The following is a 26,634-nucleotide window of genomic DNA, read 5'->3' as shown; positions in this document are numbered from 1 at the left end:
TTAATCAAAGTTGAGTGGTTCGGCACATTTGGATGTCTAGAACTGGTGCTAGCTAAAAGTTTCCAGAAACGTTGTAAGGGAAAGAAAGCACTTGGCTTACAATTATGATGGAAAGTGCCTTAGCTTTCAATACCATTGCATTAAAAAAATATTACATTGTTCGTAAGGATTATTGTCCTCACTTTAAAAGGTAGACTCAGCTATATGTAAAATGCATAGTGGGTAAATTTCAGTCCTTTGGCTACCACGTAAGCGCATGAAGCGAACCCATGCACATGCATAGACACCGTGTGAGAGCGAAGTCTTGCACCTCGTTCATCGCAATATCTGCAGTGCTACTTGTGGCAACGTCATTACACTTAGTCTACCTTTAAATTGACAGTCAAAGCAGTCAGGTCAATTTGAATCATTTATTGTAAAAAAACTGCACAAGCATTTTACAAAAAAAACTGGTCAATATTAAACACGTTGTTGAAACAGTTATAGTAGACAAATCTTTAATATTCAATGACTGTTCACTAAAATAGTAAGTATGCTTTTTTAATGTACAATTCAAACCTTGTGGTTGACATTAATTAGGTACTATATACATTCTCGACTGATCCAAATTCAAAAACTACTGTGGACAGGAAAAGTTTAACATTACCTCGAGCATATAATGAGAAGTCCAAAAATAGATTCAAGGGGAAAAAAACGACTTTAGACTGTTTAGCAACAAAACTGACGCATGCAGAACTTTGGGGCAACAGACAGGGTTGGCTAAGATTGTTGACATGTAATCTATATGAGCACTTGTCTCAAATAGTTAGTTGTTGGTTAGCTAGCTAGCGAATTATAGCCATAACACCTCAACAAGACATGGTATCAATAACAAGATAAAACTAGCTGAAACGAGCCACCTACAATTCCCCATATGGCAGCTACTTGTCATTGTTGCTAGCTATCCAGAATGACAACGCCGACTTCTGCCCCATTGAAGCGTGCGCATCGTTTTCGTGACGTTCTCAGCTAACCCGTGTATGCTTCACCTAAAACAAAACCAACAATCCAATCTGATCCCAGTCTGGGGAGGCTCCTGACCATCTATAGATCCCAGATTAGTCTGAGTCACTGTCTCCATCGCTTTCTGCCTCCTTCACATCCACACTGAACTTATACTCCTGATCACAGCCCATGTAGGCATCACTCATGAAGTACAGTGTGTAGTTGTGAATGCCCAGCACTGGTGCAACAAAGTCCAGCTTCACCTGCAGTGGGAGGAAGGGGCACAGAGTGAGGCCAAGCACTGCTGACAGAGGGCATTCACCTTTAAGATTATTTGTCTACTTTGTTTTTACACCCACAAGCCATATGCAACAATTTTGTCAAACATATGCAGTTGCCTGCAGGTATTCATTGGCTCCACAAGATCAGATTGATGTGTGGTATTTAACTGACCTTGGCCTTCTGCTGCAGTGTCAGCCTCTTGATGGAGATCAGGCTGTTGGATTTGGGGTCTCCAATTACCACCCACCAGCCCTCCTCACGTTTCTGGAACAATAACACAACAATCAAACGTTAAAAATGGCCATTGTTGAGTTTGTTCTTTTTGAACGAATCAGTATGGGAGTTCTGACAAGTTGGTAGTGATGATAGGTACCTGGGGGAAGAGTGGAGCAATAACAGGCCCAGTCACCTCCTCTTCTCTCTCCAACTGGACCAGAACCAAAACTGGACCTCCACTGAACACAAAGATATGATCAGACACCTACTCAGTTTCTCTCTCATTCGCAATGTTCTATAGATTCACTGGGCAGTAGTAGTAACTAGTAAAAACATTATCAAACTCCCTAAGCAAATTGACAGTTTCCTGTGGTACCAATCTCTTTATATTCGGTCAAGCTATTCCCCTACACCGCTAACAGCCCCCATTTAAATCACCTCTTGATATTCTCCTTCTCTGCCACCTCGTAGGACAGTTCAATGTTGGGGTAGCGGTTACAGAAGCGAGCCACGTCAGCTATCTGTGTGTCTGAGAGCTGCAGCAGCCCACTACGATCCTCATCCTCCATCTCCATGATGTCAAAGATACTCTCCACACCCTGAGAAATATATTGAGAGATCAGCTTCAAGATCCACACCCGTGCAAGATGTTCATTGCTTGTCTGGTAAATTAAAGTGTTACAAATGGATAGAGTAACAGGCAGTAGTGGATGTGTTACCTTGTCTGTGCAGCGTTTGATGTGCTCCAGGGTGAAGTAAGGCAGCTGTTTGAGGTAGGAGTCCTTGGACCACATGGCCTGGGTGACCATCTGGGCCAGCTCCATAGCAGCCAGCGCAGGGCTCAGCCAGCCGTTACTGGACAGCACATCTACACAGGCCTGGATCAGACGCACAGCCTGGACAAGACAGAACCATATACAGATTACACTAGGTCATACCACAGTCTTAAGGTGTAAGCATGCTTCAGTTTGGCTGGCGCCTATCCGATACCAGCTAGCCGAATTGAACGAGTGTGCTTGCGTACTCCCTTAAAATACCTTTAATTGAAAAACGAGAAAAAAAGCAGCAATAGTACTCTTTGTCCATTTTGTGATCTTGTAGCCCAGGGTTACCCAACTGGTGTCCTATTTGGCCCCCCAAGTTTTGAAAAATGTTTATACAAATAATATATTTTTTTGAGACATATGTATAAAAACTGTAAAAACATCAGGAAATCAGCTTCAAATGATTTTACATTTGGGAAATCTGCTCCCACAGGAAAGGAAGACCCAGAGTTACCTCTGCTGCAGAGGATAAGTTCATTAGAGTTACCAGCCTCAGAAATTGCAGCCCAAATAAACGCTTCAAAGTTCAAGTAACAGGCATGTCAATATCAACTGTTCAGAGGAGACTGTGTGAATCAGGCCTTCATGGTCAGATTGCTGCATAGAAAACACTACTAAAGGACACCAATAATAAGAAGAAATAAGAATAAGAAGAAACTTGCTTGGGCCATTAGACCGGTGGAAATCTGTCCTTTGGTCCGATGAGTCCAAATTTGAGATTTTCAACAACCATTGAGAGTTCCAACAACCATGTCTTTGTGAGATGCAGAGTAGGTGAACAGATGATCTCCGCAAGTGTGGTTCCCACCGTGAAGCATGAAGGTGGTGTGAGGTTGCTTTGCTGGTGACACTGTCAGTGATTATATTTAGACTTCATTGCACAATTAACCAGCATGGCTACTGTACCACAGCATTCTGCAGCAATACGCTATATATCCCATATATATCCCATATATATATCCCATATATATCCCAATATCCCATCTGGTTTGCGCTTAGTGGGACTATCATTTGTTTTTCAACAGGACAATGACCCAACACACCTCTAGGCTGTGTACGGGCTATTTCACCAAGAAGGAGAGTGATGGAGTACTGAATCATATAACCTGGCCTCCACAATCACCCGACCTCAACCCAATTGAGATGGTTTGGGATGAGTTGGACCGCAGAGAAGGAAAAGCAACCAACATGTGCTCAGCATATGTGGGAACTCCTTCAAGACTGTTGGAAAAACATTCCAGGTGATTTTGGTTGAGCGAATGCTAAGAGGGTGCAAAGCTGTCATCAAGGCAAAGGGTGGCTACTTTGAAGAATCTCAAATATAAAATATATTTTGATTTGTTTAACACTTTTTTGGTTACTACATGATTCCATGTGTTATTTCATAGTTTTGATGTCTTCACTATTATTCTACAATGTAGAAAAAAGTTTTAAAAATAAAAACCCTTGAATGAGTAGGTGTTCCAAACCTTTGATTGGTACTGTATGTTTGGGCTTCTTGCAGTCAACTTGCAGTCTACAAATGATTTGTAATTAAGTTCTGGCCCCCAACCATCTGCTCAAGAAAAAAAATTGGCAAGTGGCTGAATCTAGTTAATGATCCCTGCCATAGCCAAAATACACTTCCTCAAAAGTCAAAGAACTCAAGAAATCTGTAATTAATTTGCAGGCAAGATCTTAGTCACACAATTTAGCTTCCGACTAGGATGTTTGGTGCAGTATTTCGAAAAAACGTGCATATGGATGAGTCGTCTGAGAGAAATTACAAATAACTTCATTGAAGAATCCCTACTGTTGACCAAATCGACGAACGAGGGGGCGTAGTCCTCGGCTTCCGACTTCGGCTTGCCTCTAGAAAAAAAAGTTGTGCCCGAACAGCCGGAAAAACCCTTGCCCATGTCCAAAACGTCTCAAAATGTCATCATAATATATGTGGATGCCTTTACTGCTCTACAGAGTCAATTTACCACAGCTAAGATTCCACCAAAGTATCTATCAATGCCATTCCTCCTCACCTTGCTGAGGATCTCCTCTGTGTCTGACTGCAGCTCAGCGCTCAACTGCATCCTGGACAAGTGAGCCTGCAGCAGCAGATTGGTCTTCACGTGTGGGTCGTTGAACTTGGGGTTGTTCAGTTTGTGTGGCACCTTCTGGGCCAGCTGAAAACACCACATATACCATTTGATTAATGACAAGTGTTTCCAGATTAGTATTCGTGAGCTATTCCCATTTTTTCCACTTCTACATGGGTATTTGAGTGGGTTATGAGTCTGCTCAAAATGCATATTATGATTATTGATGTGCATTAGTATGTTTACCTGTCTGAGCAGGTTGTCCTCATGGTGTCTGATGGGAATGTTCTTGTACTCCGCAGCATTGGAGATGATCTCAATCAATCCACGAATCTTGGTCTTGGCGTTCAGGGACATACTGAACAACTCTGATACAAACACAAATAAAATATGTCAGTAACTCCAGAACTGTTGTACATAGCAACACGTTATATACTCAATGATGGATGTATTCTATTTCAACAGTTGTTTAGTCTTTGTGATGGTTCACAGTATAGGTGATGTGACTGATACAGCCATATTTCGTGAGTGGGTTGTTGATTGTGGTAGTTCTCACCAATGGTGGTGTAGTTGATATAGTAGTAGGCAGCGATCATGCCCAAGTTAAGAGGTGCCACATCCATCTCATCCTCGATGCTGATGCACTTGGACTGCTCTAGATCATGTAGGGTGTTCTCCACCAGCTCTGACAGGTGGTCTGACAGGTGACGGTGAGACATGCCTACAGGGGAGATGGAGAGCAGCAGTTTAACAGAAGTCTACACATATACTGGTAACTTACAAAATAAAACAAACACTTGTGTAAATGAGGGATACAAAGTATCGTGAATGCAGGTGGTTCCTGAGTTAATTAAGCCATTAACATCCCATCATGCTTGTGTACAAATGCTGGGCAGGATGACAATGCCCCGATCCACAGGGCACAAGTGGTCAAAATGGTTTGATGAGCATGAAAACGATGTACAGTCGTGGCCAACATTTTTGAGAATGACACAAATATTAATTTCCAACGTTTTCTGCTTCAGTGTCTTTAGATCTTTTTGTCAGATGTTACTATGGAATACTGAAGTATAATTACAAGCATTTCATAAGTGTCTAAGGCTTTTACTGACAATTACATGAAGTTGATGCAAAGAGTCAATATTTGCAGTGTTGACCCTTCTTTTTCAAGACCTCTGCAATCCGCTCTGGCATGCTGTCAATTAACTTCTGGGCCACATCCTGACTGATAGCAGCCAATTCTTGCATAATCAATGCTTGGAGTTTGCCATGGACCCCAAATATCAATGTTTTTTCCCCGAGCCACTTAGTTATCACTTTTGCCTTATAGCAAGGTGCTCCATCGTCACCAAGCTATTCCTGGTTGGATGCTCTCGGAGGATGTGTTGGTACCATTCTTTATTCATGGCTGTGTTCTTAGGCAAAATTGTGAGTGAGCCCACTCCCTTGGCTGAGAAGCAACCCCACACATGAATGGTCTCAGGATGCTTTACTGTTGGCGTGACACAGGACTGATGGTAGCGCTCACCTTGTCTTCTCCGGACAATCTTTCTCCGGACAATCTTTTTTCCTGAAGGCCCAAAAAATCGGAAAGGGGATTCTTCAAAGAAAATGACTTTACCCCAGTCCTCAGCAGTCCAATCCCTGTACCTTTTGCAGAATATCAGTCTGTCCCTGATGTTTTTCCTGGAGAGATGTGGCTTCTTTGCTGCCCTTCTTGACACCAGGCCATCCTCCAAAAGTCTTTGCATCACTGTGCGTGCAGATGCACTCACACCTGCCTGCTGCCATTCCTGAGCAAGCTCTGTACTGGTGGTGCCCCGATCCCCCAGCTTAATTAAATTTAGGAGACAGTCCTGGCACTTGCTGGACTTTCTTGGGCGCCCTGAAGCCTTCTTCACAACAATTGAACCGCTCTCCTTGAAGTTCTTGATGATCCGATAAATTGTTGATTTAGGTGCAATCTTACTGGCAGCAATATCCTTGCCTGTGAAGTCCTTTTTGTGCAAAGCAATGATGATGGCACGTGTTTCCTTGCAGGTAACCATGGTTGACAGAGGAAGAACAATGATTCCAAGCACCACCCTCCTTTTGAAGCTTCCAGTCTGTTAATCGAACTCAATCAGCACGACAGAGTGATCTCCAGCCTTGTCCTCATCAACACTCACACCTGTGTTAACGAGAGAATCACTGACATGATGTCAGCTGGTCCTTTTGTAGCACGTGCTGAAATGCAGTGGAAATGTTTTTTGGTGATTCAGTTCATTTGCATGGCAAAGCGGGACTTTGCAATTAATTGTAATTCATCTGATCACTCTTCATAACATTCTGGAGTATATGCAAATTGCCATCATACAAACTGAGGCAGCAGACTTTGTGAAAATTAATATTTGTGTCATTCTCAAAACTTTTGGCCACGACTGTAAACTAAATGGCCGTTTCAGTCACCAAATCTCAACCCAACTGAACACTTATGGGAGATTCTGAAGCAGCGCCTGAGCTAGCTTTTACCACCACCTTCAACAAAACACCAAATTATGGAATTTCTCATTGAAGAATGGTGTTGCATCCCTTCAATCGTTTCAGACACTTTCAGACACTATGTCAAGGTGCATTGAAGCTGTTCCGGCTTGTGGTGACCCAACGCCCTATTAGGACACTTTATTTAGGCATTTCCTTTATTTTGGCAGTTACCTGTATGTCTGGAAAATAAATCAACTTCAACTAAAAGGCATATAGTCCTAAAACCTGTATCGCCCATCTGTAAGAATGTCAAGAGTAGAGAGCAGTCGCAGTGCTGTGAGTGTCTGTCTCACCCTGCAGGTTGTAGTAGTTGGGGTTCTGGGTCATGCGGCGGTACAGGAAGGTCCAGGTCAGGTAGTCCACTGCGTCCTGTTTGTTCTCCACCGTCTTGGTGACGATCTCAGCGTTGAAGTGGTCGTGCATACAGTGGTCCAGGTGAGATTCCACCGGCAGGGGCTCATACAGGAACTTCTTGAAGAAATCCTACATTTGAGAAAAAGAGAGTAGGTTATAAACGACAGAATGATGGAGTACGAGAGATGGAGAGGGACTGAGTGAAAATGGGGAGGGCGAGTAAATGAGGATATTGCCAACGTACCTTTTTGGAACCCTGACACATGATGACACAGCGTCCCTCATCGTCCTGCAGGGGCCGGTTGGCCTTGCCCACCATCTGGAGCACATCGTAAATAGGGTAGTCCACGTAGCTGGGGACAGAGAGGACATGGTCACTAACACACACTCAACCTGAGGCAGTAGGAGGTTCTGACGGGTATAGATTAGGAAATGTAGTCATCACCAAAACCAGTGTCGTAGCTACTTACGCATGGATTTTGCCGTTGTAATACTGGGTGTCCATGATAACAACCAAGTGAGCAGAGATGTTGGTGCCCCAGCAGAGGGAGCGTGAAGCCACCACAACCTGGACTGCACCTGCAGACAGAGGACCAGACACAGCATGTCATTTAACAACCATGGCCCATAATTCCTCTAACTAGGCATCAGCAGGTCTAATGGAATGGCCAGTTGTACCTGAGTTGAAGAGCTGCTCCACGATCCTGCGCTCTGTGGTGGACAGGCCCTCGTGCAGGTAGCCCACCCCATTGGCCAACGTCTCCTTCAGGGTGCCGTCTGTCACCTTCTCCAGGAAGGGAGCCAGGTCCTTCTCAGTGCAGTGCAGGAACCTACAGGGAGACAGGGACACATGTTACTGCTCTGAGACCTCAGGTTACACCTATCATTACTGGATACCTATTCAAAGTTTTAACTCCTTGCACCCCTCAGAGATTAAAGGGTGAGGTTATGGGTCTGACCTCTGAGGGACCACGTCAGCAGCACAGAAGGTGAGGATGTCAATGGCGGTGAGGCGGGTCTGTCGGCGGGATGGGACGAACACCACGGCCGGTTTGGAGGGGGAGTGCTTCATGATGGCGTGGTACACTGGCTTGGCCATGGACAGCAGGCGAGTCTGGGTGTGACTCACATTGAAGCCCTGAGGAGAGACAGGCATTACAATGAGGTTCAATTGAGCAGATGATATTACCCAGCCAAACGATAACAGATTTGATGGCCAAATCCTTATTGGTGGCAGGTTGATGATGATAACATGTTAAGACATTACAGTCATGGTCCAGACCTGGATGTGCAGCTCCAGAGGGACAGGCCTGACGTTGGGGTGGAAGTTAAAGGTTGCGGTGGTACTGCAGCCCAGCCAGTGGGCCACGTCTTTGGCGTTGGACAGGGAGGAGCTGAGGGCCACGATGCGGATGGGACGCTCAATCTGAGACGAGATGTACCTCATCCTGGAGCAGATCACCTCCAACACAGGCTACAAGCAAGACAATGAGTGTGAATATCAATGTATTTTACTTCACATGCCAAACAAGTATTGTATAGTTTATATCTAATCAACGCACTAGGCAGGTGGATATATAGGTTTTATCAGTTAGGATTCATGGACTTACTCCATTCTCTCCTCCAATGAGGTGAGTCTCGTCCACGATGAAGAGGCTGACGTTCTGGACGTTCTTCCTCTGCTTCCAGCGGCGTGACAGGATGTCCCATTTGTCCGGGGTGCTGACGATGATGTCACCCTTTCCCAGCAGCTTCAGGTCAGTGCTGGTCTCTCCCGTCAGCAACACCACCTTCTTATTCAGAGCATCCTGGAACTTCTGGTGCCAGTCAACAAACACCTGGACACACACAGGAAGATATTAAACGGAGGTGTAAGGAATGGGAAAACAATTAGAAGTCAGATGAAAACAACATTATGTTAAAAAGGGGGGCAATGTGCAGTTCCTACATCTAAATTTATGATATGTACCCATTGATTCTTGAGGAATATAATTTCTAAATGCCTCACGAGCGTAGTTTTACTGTCCTGCCCCATCAGAACCCAAAATATAAACTTGCTTTAATCCAACGTTGGTAAACAATGTAAATGTAAAAACAGTCCGTATTGATAACTGTACCTGTTCAGCCAGGGCCTCCATGGGTGTGATGTAGACACAGCGGCCCTCTGCGTTGTGCAGCAGCATCCTCAGGATGGCAAACTCAGCACAGATGGTCTTCCCACTGCCGGTCGGGGCTCCCACAAACACGTTGTCATCACTGTTGTACACAGCGTTGAACACTGGAGGAAGACGGACAATACCACACAGCTTACTCCCAGTGTAAGCACCAAAAGGTATAGAGGCATGTGCCTGATCGAAGTCATTGAATGGGCCACATTGGTCTTAAGAGGTCAGATGGGTGCAGTGAGAAACTGTTAGCCAACATGGTGCCATCTTACCCTGTGTCTGGATGGGGTTGAAGAAGGGGAACTTGTTCTGGTAGAGGGTCTCGAATGCGGCATTACGCAGAGCTGTCACAGGCAGGGGCTGTAGGTCCAGCAGCTCAGTGGGAGGGGGGTACTTCTCTGGCAGGATCAGGTGGCGGAAAGACACTGGCAGCTGCGTCTCACAGGCTGAGAGAAGGAGAGAGAGAGATACATTTTCAATGGACATCCTCTAAAGTCTATATTTTCTCATACAGTTTAATTAACTACATTTGACATATTTAGCAGAAGCCCTTATCCAGAACAGCTTATAGGAGCAATTAGGTTTAAGTGCCTTGCTCAAGGGCACACAGACAACATTTTTTTTTACCTAGTCAGCTTGGGGATTTGAACCAGCAACCTTTTGGTTACTGGCCCAATGCTCTTAACCACAAAAAAACACATATATATATAATATCTAGCCAGAGGAATGTCACTCACATAGCCAACGGTCCGAGGACACACGTATGAAGTACTGCGGGGGCAGGGGCTCAAACACAGGCACAAAGAAGGTGACCAGGTGCTCGTCCTGGGCGTACTTGGCCTTGAGCAGGAAGTACTCGTGGTGTAGAATGACCTCACTGTCCACATCCTCCACCAGTATCCAGAAGGCCTCCGATGAGCCATGCACCTGTATGGGCCACAGAGAGCAGTGTTAACGGTTTGTGTGTGTGTTACAGTAAGTGAATCCTGTTAAACTACTATAGCCTGACGGTACTAAAACAGATCCACATTTAGAAACCACTGACCTTGTCATCCCACTGGAAGTCTGGTGTGATGGTGAGTTCCACCTTCAGTGTGGAACGGGTGATGGGCTGCAGGTGGACGGCCAGGTCCAGTTTGGGGAACTGGTGCACGTACTTGTGGATGGTCTTCCCCATCTTGGGCATGCGGATCAACTCACCTGAGGGACAGAAGGACTTTAACAACCGGGGATGAATCAATGACAATGTAGTGTTAGTTTGTGCAGGTCTGAGGTGGGGCATTTGGAGCAGACTCACCAATCTCATTGTGGTTGAGGTCATAGAGGCGCTCGAAGGGGAAGTTCTTCTTCTCAATCTTCTTGATGACTTCCTCTGGGAGCTTCCTGAACTGACGCAGAGGAGACATGGACTGCCACCTGTGTAGGAGGGACACATCCACACAGGGAAGAACGTCACATTTCATTCTAGCCTCATGATGTAATTCACTAGGACTGTAGACTAAGGTCTTAAATCAGTGAAAACTAGGAATAAACAGCAATGGTTAACTTACATCCTCTTGTCAATCATCTTGCAGAGGTTCATGGTCTTGTCTGTGAGCTGGGCCCATCCCCTGCTCAGGACGATCTCAAATATTGCTCGCATCAGTCTTCCAGCACTCTGAGGAAGAACACAGTTAAAGCTAGAATCAGAAGGTGAGACAAAGCGTTCATCCAGCCGCCTTGAGAAATGCCACCTTTCTCAAATTCATAGACAGAGCTATGGATGCAAGGACTGACCATCCATGATTTCAAAATCATAGTTAACCATGTTGAGGATATACAGTGTTTGTTTACAATCATTGGAGTAAAACATGCTTATTTTGTGTACTGACGGGGAACAACAGTTGAACTAAGCCCATGAGGCATTTCTAAGTTAAATTCTTCAAGAATTAATGGGTATATACAGTTGAAGTCGGAAGTTTACATACACTTAGGTTGGAGTCATTAAAATTTGTTTTTCAACCACTCCACACATTTCTTGTTAACAAACTATAGTTTTGGCAAGTCGGTTAGGACATCTACTTTATGCACGACAAGTAATTTTTCCAACAATTGTTTACAGACAGATTATTTCACTTACAATTCACTGTATCACAATTCCAGGGGTCAGAAGTTTACATACACTAAGTTGACTGTGCCTTAAGACAGCTTGGAAAATTGCAGAATATGATGTCATGGCTTTAGAAGCTTCTGATAGTCTAATTGACATCATTTGAGTCAATTGGAGGTGTACCTGTGGATATATTTCAAGGCCTACCTTCAAGCTCAGTGCCTCTTTGCTTGACATCATGGGAAAATCCAAATTAACAGAAAATAAATTGTAGACCTCCACAAGTCTGGTACATCCTTGGGAGCAATTTCCAAATGCCTGAAGGTACCACGTCCATCTGTACAAACAATAGTACGCAAGTATAGACACCATGGGACCACGCAGCCGTCATACTGCTCAGGAAGGAGACGCATTCTGTCTCCTTGAAATGAACGTACTTTGGTGCGAAAAGTGCAAATCAATCCCAGAACAGCAGCAAAGGACCTTGTGAAGATGCTGGAGGAAACGGGCACAAAAGTATCTATATCCACAGTAAAACGAGTCCGATATCGACTCAGCAAGGAAGGAGCCACTGCTCCAAAACCGCCATAAGAAAGCCAGACTATGGTTTGCAACTGCACATGGGGACAAAGATCGTACTTTTTGGAGAAATGTCGTCTGGTCTGATGAAACAAAAATTGAACTGTTTAGCCATAATGACCATCGTTATGTTTGGAGGAAAAGGGGGAGGCTTGCAAGCTGAAGAACACCATCTCAACTGTGAAGCACGGGGGTGGCAGCATCATGTTGTGGGGGTGCTTTGCTGCAGGAGGGACTGGTGCACTTCACAAAATAAATGGCATCATGAGGGAGGAAAATTATGTGGATATATTGAAGCAACATCTCAAGACATCAGTCAGGAAGTTAAAGCTTGGTAGCAAATGGGTCTTCCAAATGGACAATGACCCCAAGCATACTTCCAAAGGTGTGGCAAAATGGCTTAAGGACAACAAAGTCAATGTATTGGAGTGGCCATCACAAAGCCCTGACCTCAATACCATTGAACATTTGTGGGCAGAACTGAAAAAGCGTGTGCGAGTAAGGAGGCCTACAAACCTGACTCAGTTACACCAGCACTGTCAGGAGGAATGGGCCAAAATTCACCAAACTTATTGTGGGAAGCTTGTGGAAGGCTTCCCGAAACGTTTGACCCAGGTTAAACAATTTAAAGGCAATGCTACCAAATACTAATTGAGTGTAGGTAAACTTCTGACCCACTGAGAATGTGATGAAATAAATAAAAGCTGAAATAAATCATTCTCTCTTCTATTATTCTGACATTTCACATTCTTAGAATAAAGTGGTGATCCTAACTGACCTAAAACACGGGATTTTTACTAGGATTAAATGTCAGGAATTGTGAAAAACTGAGTTTGAATGTATTTGGCTAAGGTGTATGTAAACTTTCAACTTCAACTGTAAAATAATTATACAAAAAAATGGATGTAGCAACTAAGGATTCCAGCTTTAGTCAGAGACTGGTAACATACTTAAAACAACTCTCAAATCAAGCAAACAGACATGGGCTTACCTGTGTCACATAGACCATGTCAGCCATCAGAGCAAAGCCCTCCAGTTTGAGCTGAGAGATGTAAGCCTGGAGCAGCACGTTGATCTGTAATAAGAACACACACCTCAGAACTGGTTCATACCAACAGGGCTGTAGTAATACATACTGCAGTGGTGTACCATATCATTGATCAGTGTTAGACCTGGGCTCAAATATATGTGTATTTGTTAATGAAATACTTATTTTCTGTGTATTTTAGTATTTTCAAATAATGTGGCCCGAATCAACTACTTCTATTGGATTTCCTATAAATAGCCTACTATTTGAAATTATCTTAAAAATACTTATTTCAAATACCTGGGTTAAATGCACAGGAGTGTATTTGAGTATTTCCAAATACATTCCAATATTCAAGTGCTTGTCTTTTCAACAACAAAAACATGTAATGTCTTTGAAAGTAATTGAAATACCTTAAATAGTATTTCAACCCAAGTCTGATCAGTGACAACATTGACACATGTAGTATACCTTAGCACTGGGTTCCTCAATGCTCTCCTTCACTGGAATGGGAACTCTCTCCAGAAGCTTCTGCAGCTCCAGCTTCTCTTCCTGAAATAAATCCCCACATGTGAGTATTTATGTATCTGTAGCATTTTACTAGTAACTAGTTTTGTGTAGATCCAACCAAAAGCCCCCCCCCAAAAAAAGTGTAGGCTTTAGTAATTGATATAGTATCCCAGAGTGGTGCATACCTCTCTGACAGTGATGTTCCTGAACTCTGAGGAGAGGGAGAACACGCGGAACAGCTCAATCTCACTAAGGGTGGGCTTCAGCAGCTGGTTGTAGGTCTGGATGGAGTTGTGGGTTATGTAGAAGTGACTGGCGATGCGACCCAGGTCAGTAACCTTCAGGGAGGGATGCAAAAAGTTGCCCAAAATATAATCTATTATGCACATCAATTTGTCTCATTCATATCAATAGCATAATCCTTGCTTTCACCATCTTAAAATCTTGAAGAGAGTTCGCAATTGGTCATTGATCCGCCTGAACAAAAATAACGTGTAATAACATGTGTGTACCTGGAAGGCGCCGGTCCTCTTGTCGTACTTAACCAGGCTGTTCTTGTCCAGCACGTTGGCTGCAGTGTGGATCAGGTCCATCCTGCGGCGCTCTAGCAAGGGGTCAGAGCTGCGGTCGTCATGGGAGACCCCGTACAGGGTGGGGTTACGGAGCATACGCACGTACAGATAGGTGTAGCCCAGCCAGTTCACTGCATCCTGATGAGGAGACAACGAGAGAGGAGTGAACACTAATGATTCTAGCCGACCAGTTTCTGTACAGGTAAAGTGCAGTCTCAAGAGCAAACCACAGCATGTCTGTATGGTTATATGTGGTGAGTTGTTACCGCCACACCGGAGGTCACGAGTCATGAAGGCAGTCAAATTCCACGTGACCGTTCAGTCATGGTAATTAGGCTTCTCCAAGCTCTGATGCCGCTGTTGGTCATTAGTAGCCTACCAAACTTGCTAACTGCCTGGTACTCAGCACTCTATTGTCCCTCTAATATCAATGAAAATGTATTTGAAAATCTAATCAAACACTTCATGAGAGCCCATGAGCTCATGTTGCTCAACATTTCCATAGGCTATGAAATTGCGCGAGTTAACAGAGTGACGGCCTCTATTAAAAAGAGGAGAATGGCATCAGCTTTCTATAGACTAGGCCTACTATATTTATTTCTCAACTTCCCAAATATTAAGCACATTGTTTATCTTTACAACAAGAGTATAGCCTACCTGGCTGGCATGAAAATAAACCATAGGAAAAGCATCTTCCATTCGCTACAGAAATGCAGAGATGACGTGCATTTTTTCCCCGCTGCCCCTGTTTCGATACAGGTGCATGATAATTGTCCATTCTAAATCAAAACAAATTTCACACATATATTATTTAGTATATGTAAATACAAGATTAAATCAAGAATAGTCTGATGGGTGACAATATCACGTGAAATATATATTTTCCACTTGTGAATGGTGCCCTGCATAAGAAACAATGCCTTTTTTCTGGCAACTTTTTCAAAATATAGTTGCACACCTCATGTAGCCTAGCCCATAGGCCTATATGTTTTAATAAGGTTAGTATCACAACTAAAGTGGCCAAATAACTTCTTAAAATGAAGGACATTAATCTGCTTTACAAGTGGTGTAGAGCCTTTATAATAAAAGCAGTACATGCATAATTGCATTGGCGGTCACTTTTGATAAATGCTATTTTCCGCTAATAGAATATCTGCGCTTATAGCCTACCTCCATGTGTGCATTGCTGCGCTTAGAATGTGAAAAAGCCTAATAATTTATCAACATTTTAAGCTAATTGTTCTGATCTGTTGCAACAGCCACATTGCGTAAAAAAAGTTATTTTAATGCTAGTGGTTGTATTCATTTGGGATCTATCGCATCCCACAACTGTCCCAGACTGTTTGGAATATTTATTTCTCGCACAGAATAGGTTGACTGTTGGTTGAATAGGTTGACTGTTGGTTGAATAGGTTGACTGTTGGTTGAATAGGTTGACTGTTGGTTGAATAGGTTGACTGTTGGTTGAATAGGTTGACTGTTGGTTGAATAGGTTGACTGTTGGTTGAATAGGTTGACTGTTGGTTGAATAGGTTGACTGTAGACATAAGGTTGGTGCTTTTGCTGTTCGTTAGACCTCTTGTTGGCATAGAAAAGTGAATGTGGACAGTTCTTCCAATATCTTCAATATGCACCTCGGACGGAATTGGATAAGGACGCGACAGATGCGTCCCTGTTGTGTCCGTCTTCATTTGTAGCCTGTGAGAAAGACCCAATCACGTGATGGAGCGCACAGCACTCGGGGAGAAGGGCACAACGCAGCACTCGGGGAGAAGGGCACAACGCAGCACTCGGGGAGAAGGGCACAACGCAGCACTCGGGGAGAAGGGCACAACGCAGCACTCGGGGAGAAGGGCACAACGCAGCACTCGGGGAGAAGGGCACAACGCAGCACTCGGGGAGAAGGGCACAACGCAGCACTCGGGGAGAAGGGCACAACGCAGCACTCGGGGAGAAGGGCACAACGCAGCACTCGGGGAGAAGGGCACAACGGTCACTGGCTGCAAAAGGCATGGATTTTTTTTAGGGTGCATTACGGCCACACAAATGGGATGCCGCTGTGAAATTACAGGCATTATCAAGTGCTTGTCAAATTGTGAATGAGAGACTATTGGAGTGTGTACAGTCTGCGCAAAAAAAACAAGCAGAGCTCATGCCTTTCAAGGAACTTTTTTCAAATCATCACTTAGAGTCGCATCATGCAGCCTTGCAATGTATTAAAAATCAAAACATACAGCCCAACGTTTGTAGAACAACTAAAGTTACATGAATAACTAAGCATATAGGAGTACCTATTTCTTTGTTATTAACCGCTCGACACAGAATAACCGCATGTGTGCACTCCCTCAAAATATCATTTTTTATTTTATTCAGTTTTGTTCAATTGTATTCTTCATAATATAAAATAATGCCACGGAATTCTAAGCAAATCTTGTCTGCTAAATGAACTAGTGTAGCCCACATCCATTTGGCATAGCATGATCAGGACCTAACATAAAGGACAACTCTATGCTATTCTGTTCTTCTGAAATGGATGACATTTTCTTCATATCATGCTTCTTTAGACTTGTCTAAAATAAATAATTGATTTATTGTGAAGGTGTAGGCTATATTACATGGATTCATCAGTGGTTTGTAGACCTTGTGTGGAAGCCAGGAGATGCTAAATGTGTTTGTTAATTTGCGGCAAATGAGACCGACAGTTATTTGCTTGACAATTACCGGCTGACGAAACTTTGTGACCGACACAGCCCTGGTTGTGGGGGGTGAACCCCAGTTATACGCTCACCTTAGCATTCTGCACATTGCCCAGTACTATCTCAGCGTTGAGCATATCTGGCAGCTTGGACACCATCTGGCTCTCGATGGGCAGCTGCTGGTTGAGCAGAGACAGGTAGTACTGCAGCTCTCCGTGGGATGTGATCAGGATGCCCTCTCCCTTGGTGTCGTACTGAGGACGCCCAGCTCGACCAAGCATCTGAACACAGAGAGGTGTCATTCAAACTCACAAACACGGCCAGAGTTTGAGGATTATTTAGCTAACAAATTGCACTGTGCTACAATGAAGTCTAGCCCTGTGTATGTATCTCAGTCATCTAATCCAGCCAATGCAGACAAACCTGTAGAATATCCAGGGCTCCCAGCTCTGTCCATCGGCCTTTCTCTGGGCTGTACACCTGGGTGCCTTTGATGATGACAGTATGAGCAGGCAGATTCACACCCCAGGCCAATGTGGCTGTGGACACCAGCACCTGAAACAGACGGACAAAGCCTTTTCAGTGGGACAGGTCTAGTGACATTGTAACAATAACTCTGACTGTATAGGAGCACGGGAAAGAGGTTAGTAGAGATTTAGAAGAGACTAACCTGGATGTGGCGATCAGCAAAGAGATCTTCTACCAAGGTACGGTCCACTCTGGTCATACCAGCATGATGGATGGCAAAACCGTAAGGCAGCAAGTCCTTAAGCTCAAGGTTCTGGTGGATGAAAAAATGTATGTACTGTTTAGAGAATTCTTATTTTATAATCAGATTGTAAGATTTGGTTTTCAATGAAGTGCATAGATTGACAGAAAAAAATCAGTCTCCAGGTCAGATGAGCTCACCTTACACTGCTCTGCCTCAGTCCTGAGGACCTCGGTGGAGGCTGAGCCCTCCCTCAGGAACAGCCCCAGAGTGTCCTTCTCCAGACACATGTCCCTGATGGCCCGGGCCGTCTTCCCAGTCTCCTTCCTGGAGTGGACAAACACCAGCACCTAACAAACATAAGTTAGCACAGGGATACTAGATTGTGGAACTCTCTGTTGCTCTTCCTCTGATAAACAGACATTGGGATTTTCTAGAGCAACGTGGAGTCAGATGATGATTACAGAACACGACTCAATTGGCCCAGCGTTGTCCGGGTTAGGGGAGGGTTGGGCCGAAGGGGGTTTTACTTGGCTCATCGCGCTCTAGTGACTCCTTGTGGTGGGCTGTGCGCCTGCAGACTGACCTTGGTTGTCAGTTGAACAATGTTTCCTCCAACACGGCTGGCTTCTGTGTTAAGCAGGCGGGTGTTAAGAACAGGGATGCAAATTGGTGAGGGCCCAAAAAGGTGACACTTTTTTTGCACTGAAACATGTAAAAAAAAATCCCTCCTGGGGAAATGCAGGTTAACGAATTAAACAAAGAATATGATCTAAATCATCAGTCTCTGTGTGTAAAATAAAAAGTAGTTGATGTAAAACTAACTAAAAAAAATGTAAAGAAAGCAATCCAATGTTATTTGTTGCCTAGACTTCACTGAAAATGACACTCAAGCCTTGAGAAAAACCAATACATTAATATTGCAGTTAGCCATGGACAACCTTTATAATAGAACGCTTGTGACCACACACCTCTAAATATTATACTTGGGAAAAAAACATCTTAAGTAGAAATAAAATGAAACAAACAGGTATTCTATTTTTGCTCTAAGGCTACATGTGTGCAAAAATAAAGTTCACAGAGTAAAAAAATGTAATAATCCCCCCTCACTCACACACGTGTTAGTCAAGTTCAACACAACAAAAGCAATATCTTTGGCCTACACTGCACTTTACCTGTGGACATCTGTTCTACAATAAGCCAGCACAGCATGATACCCTTTGTTGGCATAATTGATCTCTTTCAGGCAGAGAGTACACCTGGCATAACCCTTTGTATCCACTGTATTGAAAAAGTGAGAAAGTGTGTGGTGTTCCTTTCACCTAGTGGCATCCAGTTTAAGCCAGGACCAGCTATACTTGTTTAACAAGCAACATCTCATTTTTCATCTAATTCTCTCATTCTGAAAATTAACCACATACTGTAAAGGGAAAACATTAGTTCACAGATTGTAGTTAGTTTGTTAGCTAGTCAACATGTCACACAGATTGTAGTTAGTTCGTTAGCTAGTCAACATGTCACACAGATTGCCAGGGTCCAGTAAGCAACTAACACATTATAACTTGAGGAACGGCAAGGAGTCGTATAACGTTACCAGTTAATATTATAGCGAATTGGTTAGGTTACTAACGTTAGCTCAGACTAACTTTATTAGTCTGCTAATTTTCACACCATGAACTCAATTATTTGATCAGTAAAGTTGGCTAATGTTGCTCAACATTTCTCTGGCTAGCAAACGGATAATTTGATCCAGCTAGAAAAATACTTAACAATGCTAACAATACTTGTTCTACCACACTTTCTTCCTCACCTCAAACGTTCCAAATGCCAGTTGTTTTTCGGTTACAGCTCATGAAGCTCATCCCCTTCTCGCCCTCGTCTCCGTGGTCAGGCTTCTCACCTACCTTAGTTATCGTTCAGGGGACGCGCTGCTGTAAGTTAACTGGTAAACTGCCTTTCAACTCTCCTGCGGTCTTTCCAGAACGTGCGCTGATGCTGTAACTAGCCAATCTCTTCAGTCGCGTGCTGCATTCTGTTATGTGAATGACTGGCTGAGCCTTGGATACAGCCAGTATTGCTCCAAACACGCATCACTAGTTCACATGCAGCCAGTGGTCATCCAAAGCCCCCCCCCCAAACATGTCTCATCAGATCTACACGAATCACATAGGTCACCTATTTTGGATTCAAAACGGTGACTAGTTTGTATCCCTGTAAGAATTGTGGTTTGGCGGGTCATATTGTTTTGGAGGACACATGACTCGACCTTTGCCTCCCGAGCCCGTTGGAGAGTTGCAGCAATAAGACAAGATAAAACATTTCTATGTAATAAAACAGAAGAACACTAGACTGAGCTGGCCTCACCTGGTTCTTCCCAGCATGCTCCATGATCTTCTCATAGACGATCTCATTCATGATCTGGAAGCGCTTGATGGCCTTCTTCTCAGTGATGCCCACATACGTCTGCTCCAGAGGCACTGGGCGGAAACTACCGGACAGAAAAGACTGTTAGTCTTATGCTGACAATGCAACCACTAACACGATAAAACCTATTAAACTGAAGTGGGATTATGAGTGTAGAAGAGATTGTCCCTCCTTCCTGAGCCCTGGCTGACCTGTTGTCGAAGTAGAAGAGTCCCTTAGCGGGGTCCACACGCAGGCAGGTGGCCACGTCCTCGTAGTTTGGCAGGGTGGCACTGAGGCCCAGCAGACGCACGTCCTCCTGGGTCAGCTCCACGTTGCGGATGGTCCTGGCCACCAGAGACTCTAGGACTGGCCCGCGGTCGTCATGCAGCAGATGGATCTCATCCTGACCATAAGACACACTCCGTTATATACAGTACTTACACCCAATGAGTTTAGAACTAGTTTAAAAAATAATGTAAAAGAATGTAAATGCTTGGGAAATGTAATAATGGGATGTTTGACTAAACACTCAAACGATTATGCATGAGGTCCACAAGAGGACCGTTTGAGTGTCTGTACTTACAATGATGATGAGGCGCACTAGCTGGGTATAGGTGCGCTCGCCTCCTTTGCGCGTGATGATGTCCCATTTCTCTGGGGTGCAGACGATGACCTGGGTGGCATTGATCTCCTCTTTACACAGCTGGTGGTCTCCAGTCAGCTCAGACACTGTGATGCCGTAACTGGCCAGACGCTGGGATGGCGGGAGACAAGCAAAACTGATCAAACAGGACATTATGCCTTATGATTAATTATACAAACACAGATTCCTTGGCAATTCAAGCCCTTGACAGCATTGAACACCGAGTTCTGACCCCATAGAAAGGACAACAAGTCTCACCTTACTAAAGCTTCCCACCATCTCCTGTACGAGTGAGCGCATAGGAGCAACGTAGATGATCTTGAAGTCGTCCAAGTTGATGGTTCCGTCCAGGTTGATGTGCTTGCCGATCTCCCTCAGCATTGCCATAAGGGCCACGTTGGTCTTTCCTGCCCCCTGGAGGCACCCAGGGGAAAAGACAGAGGGAAACCATACATAGTGATAAGTTAGAAAACATAACAGAGTTCGACAGTGGCACTTTCGAAACATATGCAACATGACAGCGTGCTGAGCAGTGTATTGTGGGAAGAAGTATTATAATTGACCGTGGTTTATTTACTAACCGTAGGAGCGCACACAAGCAGGTTCTCATCGGTCTCCATAGCAGTCTTGAACAGCTTGCTCTGGATGCGGTTCAGTGTTTTGAATCCTTCAAAACCTGCCTGGGCATACTTGGGAAGCTTCTCAATGACCACCAGCACCTAATAACACAGATAATAAATTAATTAAGAGGCTTGGCAGAAAGTTCTTGAAAACAAGACCATTCACTTGCTAGAAGCCTCAGTACTGACTACAGCAAAAAAATAAAACATGCACAGGCGCACACAAACACACACCTCATCGTCAGCGAAGGGCTTGGGCTTGAGGGCAGGAACGTGCACCTCCTCGTAGCCTTTGCGCTGCTTGCGGAAGGAGCCGTCTGGTAGCTGGCACCTCTTGTTGGCCATGAAGTGGCTTCCCTGGGTGAAGGCCAGGTCCTCCAGGTCCAGCAGTTGTTTAGGGGCCATGGACTGAGAGGGGGGTAAATGATTCAAGTTAGTATTTAGCATCAATGTATTCATATTAAATACGTGTGGAATGGCAACATGTGTGTCATGTTTGCAATGTATGTGCAAATCGTCTGTGTGCTACACAGTGGGTAGACGGGCTATATTAGTGTGTGCATTATTCATGGTTCTCCTCCTCACCTCTCCGTGGTCGATGTCCATAGACTCCAAGTCATTGTCCACGCGAGACTTCCTCACTCTCTCCCTACGAGATCGCTCCTCCTAAAGACATGGAACACCAGACATTGTTTAAGACCAAGGAAACCAACATGAAATGTTAAGGTGATCATTTGTTTATTTATTTCAGTCTGTTCCGATATGTTTATATTACACAGTATAGAAACAATGATTTATCCAGTGATTAATGCAACAATGAAGATGGCGTCTTACCCTAATAATATCCTCCTTCTCAGTCTCCTGCAGCTGGTACAGAACTTTGGACAAGTCTGGATCTGCCTCCATCTTTCCTATAATCTTCTCCTTCTCTGCTTCGCTCTGAGCACTTGCCAACATGGTACAGTACTGGACTGTGAAGGTAAATTGATTATGAGTGACCTTTCAAATTTGGCAACGCAGGCTGTGATGTTCTCCATTGCGGAAATGACAGGTACTCACTCATCCGCCGATGCTGCCGAAGGATTTTGATGAAGTCGAAAGTGTTGAATCCCAACAGTAAGACCAGCTGGTTCTCACATTCTCTGTCATCACTGGCCGTCTGTGGAATACAGAGACAGGGAGTCAGTCAGAGACCAAGGCAACCACACAGACACACTGAAACAAATAAAACACACACCTTGAGGATCTCCAGAACCTCATCTGCTTTCTTCTGAGAGATTATGGCATCGTCATAGAAACGGCTGAGCTGACGCTGGAGCCAGAAGGCATCAATGTCACGAGGGTGCAGCTCCTTCTTCTTGGCTGTCATCACATCACCTGTCACACCAAGCTACAGAGGAACATGGAGATGCATGTTTCATTAGTGCAATGGTTAAAAAAGACATTGTGGTTTAGTATGAACACAGATGTGTGTGCTGTCATGTAAACGAGGGTTCTTACGTTGGCCGTCAGGGTGCAGCCCAAGTCTGCTTCCTCTCCTTCACTCTCTTCATCTGAGCCATCATCTCGCACCTCCCCAAACTGGTCCTCATCACCCTCCTCCTCATCAGATTCAAACTGGACGTTCACCCCGTATGTTTCGTCAATGTTGTCATCTGTGTGTTGAAACATTGATTAATTTGAGTGCATAATACTAGCCTAAAATAAAGGCATGTTCCAGTTGAGTGAACATAATGTAAACTTTCCTTCATCATTGTGTTCATTTCCTTACCCATGTTCTGGAGCTCCTTGTCACCCCCGTAGTCACTGATCTTCTTGCCCAGGTTGACCAACACGTGGTAGCGTGTGTCATCTGCAGGCCCTAGTAGCTGCTCCACTTCACGCCGTCTCTCCTTGTCCCTCATCTTGTCATTCTTCAGCACAGCCAGCACCTCGTCAGCTGCTCCACACAGGATGTCTCTTGGCTGTGGAGACACAGACACACATCACAGGCATATTTAAGTCATCATTGATTTGAATAGAACGTTGTTAACCTCACTAGGGTAGGGGGCACTATTTTCACCTCCGGATGAAAAGTGTGCCCAAAGTAAACTGCCTGTTACTCAGACCCAGAAGCTAGGATATGCATATAATAGTAGATTTGGATAGAAAACACTCTAAAGTTTCCAAAACTGTTCAAATAATGTCTGTGAGTATAACAGAACTGATATGGCAGGCGAAAACCCGAGTAAAATCCATCCAGGAAGTGGGATATTTTTGATGTGGGTGCTTTTCTCTTGCCTGCCTATACAGTATGTCAATGGTTAGGACCTAGATTATAGCTTCCACTAGATGTCAACAGTCTTTTGAAATTGTTTCAGGCTTGTAATTCTGAAAAATGAGGGAGTAAGACCACTTTGAGTCAGTGGATCGTGAGAAGTCCCCAGAGCTGTTTGCTGCGCACGACCGAGAGCGCACCTTTCTTGTTTTTCTTTTATATTGACGAAGCTATTGTCCGGTTGAAATATTATTGATTATTATGACTAAAAACAACCTGAGGATTGATTATAAACATCGTTTGACATGTTTCTACGAACTTTACTGATAGTATTTGGATTTTTCGTCTGCCTTTTGTGACTGCCTTTGAGCCATTTGATTACTGAACAAAACGTGCCAACAAAACTGAGGTTTTTGGATATAAAGAGGGACTTTATCGAACAAAACAAACATTTATTGTGTAACTGGGAGTCTTGTGAGTGCAACCATACGAAGATCATCAAAGGTAAGAGATTCATTTTATTGCTATTTCTGACATTTGTGACTAATCTACCTGGCTGGTAACTGTATGTAATGTTTTGTGAGCTGGGTGCTGTCCTCAGATAATCGCATGGTATGCTTTCGCCATAAAGCCTTTTTAAAATCTGACACCGCGGATGGATTAACAAGAAATTAATCTTTAAGCCGATGTATAACACTTGTATGTTTTACACATTTTTATTATGAGTATTTCTGTTTTTGAATTTGGCACTCTGCAAATTCACCGGATGTTGGCCAGGTGGGACGATATTTTATTTATTTATTTATTTATTTTACCTTTATTTAACCAGGCAAGTCAGTTAAGAACAAATTCTTATTTTCAATGACGGCCTGGGAACAGTGGGTTAACTGCCTGTTCAGGGGCAGAACGACAGATGAGACGAGCTCATGTCTGAAGGAGACGACACCTGCGAGGGTAAAAAAAAACACGCCCTGTTAAGAACTCTTTTTATTTTTTTAAATATTTTTTTAAATATTTTTTTATATATATATTGACTTTCAATGTCAGCTCGGGGGTTTGAACTCGCAACCTTCCGGTTACTAGTCCAACGCTCTAACCACCAGGCTACCCTGCCGCCCCCATAGCGTCCCACATCCCCTAGAGAGGTTAATTCCACCAGTATATATTGTCTGCATAGTGTTCTTCAATCTTTTCAAATCAGTGACTCTTGAGACAGACATAATTGCACAAGTGCCTTATTGTTTGTTTCTCTGACCTGATCTCCCAGGGCAGCTTGGATGAAGCTGAGAAGGACCTCGTAGGTCTCCCTAGTCTCCTTGGTCTTAGGCTTGTACACAATGCCCACCATCTCATCAATGCCTTCTGACAGGAGGGTGAAGCCCTTCATCTTATTCATGTCGTGCCCGTCCTCGTCTCTCTTCCTCCTCCTGCACAGTTTAAAAGACAAAGGTGGAAGGAAGAGTCATATGTGGGTTAGTTAGTCAAGAAGTGATTCAGACATGCACCAGGAAATAGACATGAAGAGGCACTTGTAGTTACTTTGCCCGTTTCTCTCCTTGCATTGAAGGTTTGGTCCTCTGGGACTTGTCACCCATCTTGGTTCCCACCAACTTTCCCACCAGGGACAGCACCTCTCCTGTGGGCTCATCGCGCCTTGTGCGGTCAATGAGCGAACGGTCCGCTTGTAAGACCAAGTTAGAGTTCTATTATTGGACAAGAGACAAAATATAAAAGGAGGAACTGTAATGCAATGTAAACATCCCTACACCAAGTTATTATTATGTTGGCTGGTTATACAGTTACTGAGGCACAAAAACAACTTATTTTGAGGAATTCGTGTTTCCCAACATTGGACAATCAACTGTCTAGTTAGCAGACTAACTTGTCTCGCTAGCTAGCTGGTAACTGGTTGTACAAGCGCGGCTGGTTAGTAACCCGTAACTTTAGTCAGTTTTGGTTGTTAAAGTTAAAAGCCTGTATACAGCAACGCGAACTAGCTACATAGGCGCAACAAAACAATAGCCTGAGTGAACATATTTCCAAGTAGTTAACGTTAGCTAACTTAGTTCAATTTCATACTCACCGCTTTGTATTCATACTGCAAGCTACGCGCAGTAACATCTGCCATTGTTGAATGAACGTAATCGCACTTTTGTTGTTCAACACTGGAAAAACGATGGCTAGATTGCGGAGCAGCCCGCTAAGGTTGGCTAGCTCCACAGCCAATGTTGGTGTGCTTTAGATCAATAAATACACATAAGCAGAAATCCTCTGTATCTATAGATATATCTATATTTACACTTAGCGATACGTGATGTACTTTTTGTTAATAAAAGCGTTGGCCATACGTCCCGGAAAACACGATGTAACAACAAGAGTCATTACTTCCGCTTCCGTCCGTGTTATAGGTCAAATTCGACGTTACATTTTTCCTACAATGCCCTCTATCGACTATTTGAAGCGTCACCGCTCCGGCCAACTTTATTATTGCAATGATTTGGTTTTCTAGAATCTCAACTCTGTTAATAAGTGGGTTTAGCCTCCCCATATATTAGTGCTGCATCTGCTAAGAAATTATTTATTTTATTGCCCATGCGGTATTGCATTCACCCCACGAACTCACTCAACACAGTGTCCCTGGTCCAAACCCTAGACTGTTCATCCTCAACCAGCACTGACAGTATTATTAGCCAGACTGGGCTTTGGTGGCAATTATATAATTGCAAGAGATCATATAGGTTTGTGAATACTGCCCAGCAAAGGCATAGCTAATAATTGGGCTGCTGAGCCATTTTTTTAAAGAATGGTCATGAAATTGCCTGCAGTTGCTCAATTCGCTTTGTGATTGTACATACTGCAATATAATAATATAGTTGTAGTATAGTCTAATCTCTATTGCACAGCCTATTTCATAGTCAACAAAATGATGTATTGCATTTTAAATCTATATGTAGGCTAGTGTGTGCCTCATCTCCTGGATCTTATCCATCACTAAATACTTACACTGTGTGACAGATCACCTCAGTCCCACCCAGGGTCAAATTATCTGGACACACACACACTAGCCTACATATAGATGTAAATACTGTCCAGTGGCATCCACTAC

The 26,634-nt window shown here is 43.9% G+C and overlaps 1 protein-coding gene across 1 annotated transcript; it reads right to left on the bottom strand.

Moving 5' to 3' along the window:
* Positions 1-396: 396 nt before the first annotated feature.
* Positions 397-25,920, bottom strand: LOC110535976 (U5 small nuclear ribonucleoprotein 200 kDa helicase). Its single transcript, XM_021621410.2, has 44 exons — positions 25,612-25,920; positions 25,068-25,231; positions 24,784-24,955; positions 23,043-23,235; positions 22,772-22,926; positions 22,509-22,661; positions 22,331-22,430; positions 22,106-22,242; positions 21,857-21,937; positions 21,506-21,679; positions 21,233-21,370; positions 20,910-21,065; positions 20,592-20,762; positions 20,218-20,411; positions 19,967-20,090; positions 17,803-17,952; positions 17,564-17,674; positions 17,317-17,448; positions 16,986-17,174; positions 14,138-14,335; positions 13,811-13,963; positions 13,587-13,667; positions 13,080-13,163; positions 10,971-11,077; positions 10,718-10,836; positions 10,466-10,620; positions 10,158-10,347; positions 9,693-9,866; positions 9,373-9,533; positions 8,866-9,093; positions 8,538-8,729; positions 8,215-8,393; positions 7,934-8,085; positions 7,726-7,834; positions 7,500-7,608; positions 7,195-7,384; positions 4,935-5,099; positions 4,625-4,746; positions 4,322-4,465; positions 2,202-2,378; positions 1,921-2,081; positions 1,640-1,721; positions 1,438-1,530; positions 397-1,247 (listed from the first exon to the last, which is right to left on the bottom strand). Exons 1-44 carry the CDS (start codon positions 25,654-25,656, stop codon positions 1,098-1,100), a joined length of 6,414 nt encoding a protein of 2,137 aa, XP_021477085.1. The 5' UTR covers positions 25,657-25,920; the 3' UTR covers positions 397-1,097.
* Between the last annotated feature and the right edge of the window lie 714 nt (positions 25,921-26,634).

This window comes from Oncorhynchus mykiss, chromosome 11, assembly GCF_013265735.2.
Source record: "Oncorhynchus mykiss isolate Arlee chromosome 11, USDA_OmykA_1.1, whole genome shotgun sequence".
Classification (NCBI taxonomy): Eukaryota; Metazoa; Chordata; class Actinopteri; order Salmoniformes; family Salmonidae; genus Oncorhynchus; species Oncorhynchus mykiss.
The sequence above is the reverse complement of the archived record's forward strand: the minus strand, read 5'-3'. Positions and strand labels throughout refer to the sequence as shown.